Source organism: Austrofundulus limnaeus, unplaced genomic scaffold, assembly GCF_001266775.1.
Source record: "Austrofundulus limnaeus strain Quisiro unplaced genomic scaffold, Austrofundulus_limnaeus-1.0 Scaffold69, whole genome shotgun sequence".
Classification (NCBI taxonomy): domain Eukaryota; kingdom Metazoa; phylum Chordata; class Actinopteri; order Cyprinodontiformes; family Rivulidae; genus Austrofundulus; species Austrofundulus limnaeus.
The window spans coordinates 853,770-856,827 of record NW_013952471.1 but is presented as its reverse complement, the minus strand read 5'-3'; the positions used below and the strand labels follow the sequence as shown (position 1 = coordinate 856,827).

Sequence of the window (3,058 nt, the reverse complement as noted above, 5' to 3'; positions counted from 1 at the left end):
GTTGTCGACATGACCTTGTGTGATTGAGACTGCAAAATCCCAGATTTTGTATTTGTACAGCATCTTGTTTGCACTGATTGGTGGGCCTGATGGATAGAGCTTCATCAGAGCTAAACAACAAAAGAAATCTGAAGCTTTTATGTTGAACATTTTCTGAGTTATAAGCATTTTTGCATGTCCTGACACCCCCTCTTTGAAAGGAGCCCCCTCCTCAAATATGGGGTCTATCATAAAACCGCTGGCTGGCACAGTGTAGGTCAGACTCATCTACAGTCCTGCCAAATTTCATGTTGATTGGTGCAGCCGTTTTTGTGACCAAAAGTCACTGAAAAAAAAAACAGTATGAAAACAATACGCATTGCATGCGGAGGTCATAATTAGGTAATTGCTGAATAATAATTAGTGTACCCAAAACTACATGAGGGGAACCCACCATTACTGTTACTCCCAAATAAATCAGGTCATATTTGTTGTGTTTATTGTATTTATCCTTCTTACAGACCTTCCCCTGCTAGAACATTCATTAAAAAGAGTGACCCCAAACAAGAAGCTCTGGCCAAACTGAAAAACAAAGGACCATTACCACAGGTCAGAGACATGTTGACTGCAATAACACACTGCTTTTCAAGCTTTTTTTCCAGGTTCTGAGTTTTATTTTTCTGTTCTGTGGCATGTAGAGACTGCCTCCTCCCCCGAAAGCCCCCCCACCACCTGCTAACCCCTCAGCCAGCGGCCCCAGGGTCATTTCTAACAGTATGAGGCAGAAGCAGCGCCCCTTGGAGGAATTATTTGGCTCTCAGCGCTCCCGGCAGCCTTCTCCTGCTCCACGTGACTCCCCACCACCTCCTCCAGTTCCTAGCCTTCAGAACATCCCTGATCCACCACCTGTAGCTGCCCCATCCCTGAGTAAGTGACCTTCTTCTCATTTATAAGTATTTAAATATGATAAATGGTGCAGATGAAAATAAATTTGGCAAATTTGTTAATCGCTGTACATCTTATTTAAAAGCAAATGTTTAATGCAGGTCGTCCAAACTCATTACTTCCATTTAAAAATAGTCTAATTTTAGCCTTTGGGCTCAAGAAGTTGGTTGCAGTCATTGTAAATCTTAAGGGTTTTATTTTTATGTTTAACAGAATACTGAATGAAAAAAAACATTTTAACAAGATCTTTAATTAACCACGTTTAATGTTTTTTTCTTCTGTTTTATAGAAAAAAACAACCCAAATCATCACCAACTTTTACCAAAACGTAGACTTTCATAAAGCGTAACCATTCTTAAAACTAAGAGAAAAGCGAGGATTTTATTACAGAGAATATAGTGAGCATAATTTTCACACAATCTGGTTATCTTTAGAGTAAAAAAAATAAATAAATGTATAAGCATTTTTTATTTTAAAAATAAATAAATTCATAGGCCTTTGTGTACGTCCAGCTTAACAATTTTGGCCCGTGTGTCAAACTGTTTGGACACTACTGGTCTAATGGGAATCTGCAAGCCTAAAGGCTTGTCATAGAGTAAACAAGAAAAAAAAAGTATGAATACCAGTTTATTTTACAAAAAATGTACAAAGATTTCTGATTCATTCAAAGAGACTACTAATGATTTTTAGTATAGTAATTTTTTTAACTGGCATTCAGTCTGTTTCAAAGTTAAACAATCAACCACTGGGTAGTTTGTTATGATTGTGTTCACTTTGAATGTGGAGCAGGGAAAGTAATAAAGGCTACAAAACTATCTCCAAACAGCTTCATGCCCCTCTGACCACAGCTGACAAAATTATGAAAGTAAAAGGTTCATAAAACTGTGGCCTACCTCCCAAAATGTAAACGCAAGGGGAAATGCAAACCCCATGTTGACCATACTGATAATGTAGATGGTAGAAAGAGAGCCAAAGAAACTATGCACAACCATTCAAGATGAACTCCAAGGTGAAGGTACTCCCCACCTGTAGCAATTAGATAACAGTGATATACATTGAAAATGCTCAAAAGGCTCAATTACTTACAGAAAAACACCAAAATGAAAGACAGGAATTAATCAAAATGCATGTTGACATGAACCAAAGTTTCTGGGAGACAATTCTAGGACTGATGAGACAAAACTTTTTTTGCCAGTTGTGTGTTTTTTTTTTTTTTTTTTTTTGGATTATTGTTGGAAGCAACCAACAAATTTATGCACATCTGTAAACCATCTGTTCTCTGATTTGAGGGTTCAGAACACTCACTGGGCTGTTTTACTCTTAAACTGTAGATATGATGGCAGATGATGATGGGATTCGGTCCCAGCTCCACCGTTTCTCTGCTGGAGTTTACTTCTCTTACTACAACATGCCAGGAAAACTATTTCTGCGAAAAGAGGTGAGACCTTCCTGCACTTGAGATATATATCAGCAAACTTTAATATAATTTAAACAAATCTCGACAATCAAAAATAAAAAATAAGTAGGTCCTCTGGATGGGTACTTCTTCAATGAAACGTTTCGTCTCTCCTCCAAGAGACTTCTTCAGTCTGATGAATTTCAGGTGAACTCTGCCTTATAAGCACTGCCTCCACATGGTGGACAAACAGGTTGGTCACATGCAAAAGAGGACCATCAGCCTAACGATAGGTCGTTAGTGCCTTGATTGGCTCTATTATTCATAGAGGGTCATGTGCCGCATCACCTGACTATCATTGGGGCCCTGATTAACACCTTTTGCTCACAGGGGGCGGAGCCATACTTGCAATAACAGCGTTGTAGGAGGAGGACAACTGGACACGGAGGCCTCCACCTCTGTTTAATGATGGACGGTTTTTCTTCACAAAGATGGCTTCCTTTACTCCTCTCAAACCAACGTTCCTCTATCAAGGATGAGAACATCTTCATCCCTGAAAGAGTGACCGCTGACCTGTAGATGAGTGTAAACTGTAGAGTCCTGGCCTGTTGATGAGTGTAGACTGTAGAGTCCTTTCTTGTAGATGAGTGTAAACTGCAGAGTCCTGGCCTGTAGATGAGTGTAGACTGTAGAGTCCTTTCTTGTAGATGAGTGTAAACTGCAGAGTCCTGGCCTGTA

The 3,058-nt window shown here is 39.4% G+C and overlaps 1 protein-coding gene across 1 annotated transcript in view; it reads left to right on the top strand.

The window, feature by feature from the left end:
* myo15b (myosin XVB) overlaps positions 1 to 3,058 on the top strand; it is a gene marked incomplete in the record, with an annotated part of 164,390 nt that overhangs the window by 119,009 nt on the left and 42,323 nt on the right. The window contains 3 exon segments of the mRNA XM_014010452.1: positions 501 to 588; positions 678 to 906; positions 2,256 to 2,362. Coding sequence (XP_013865906.1) covers positions 501 to 588; positions 678 to 906; positions 2,256 to 2,362 — 424 coding nt within the window.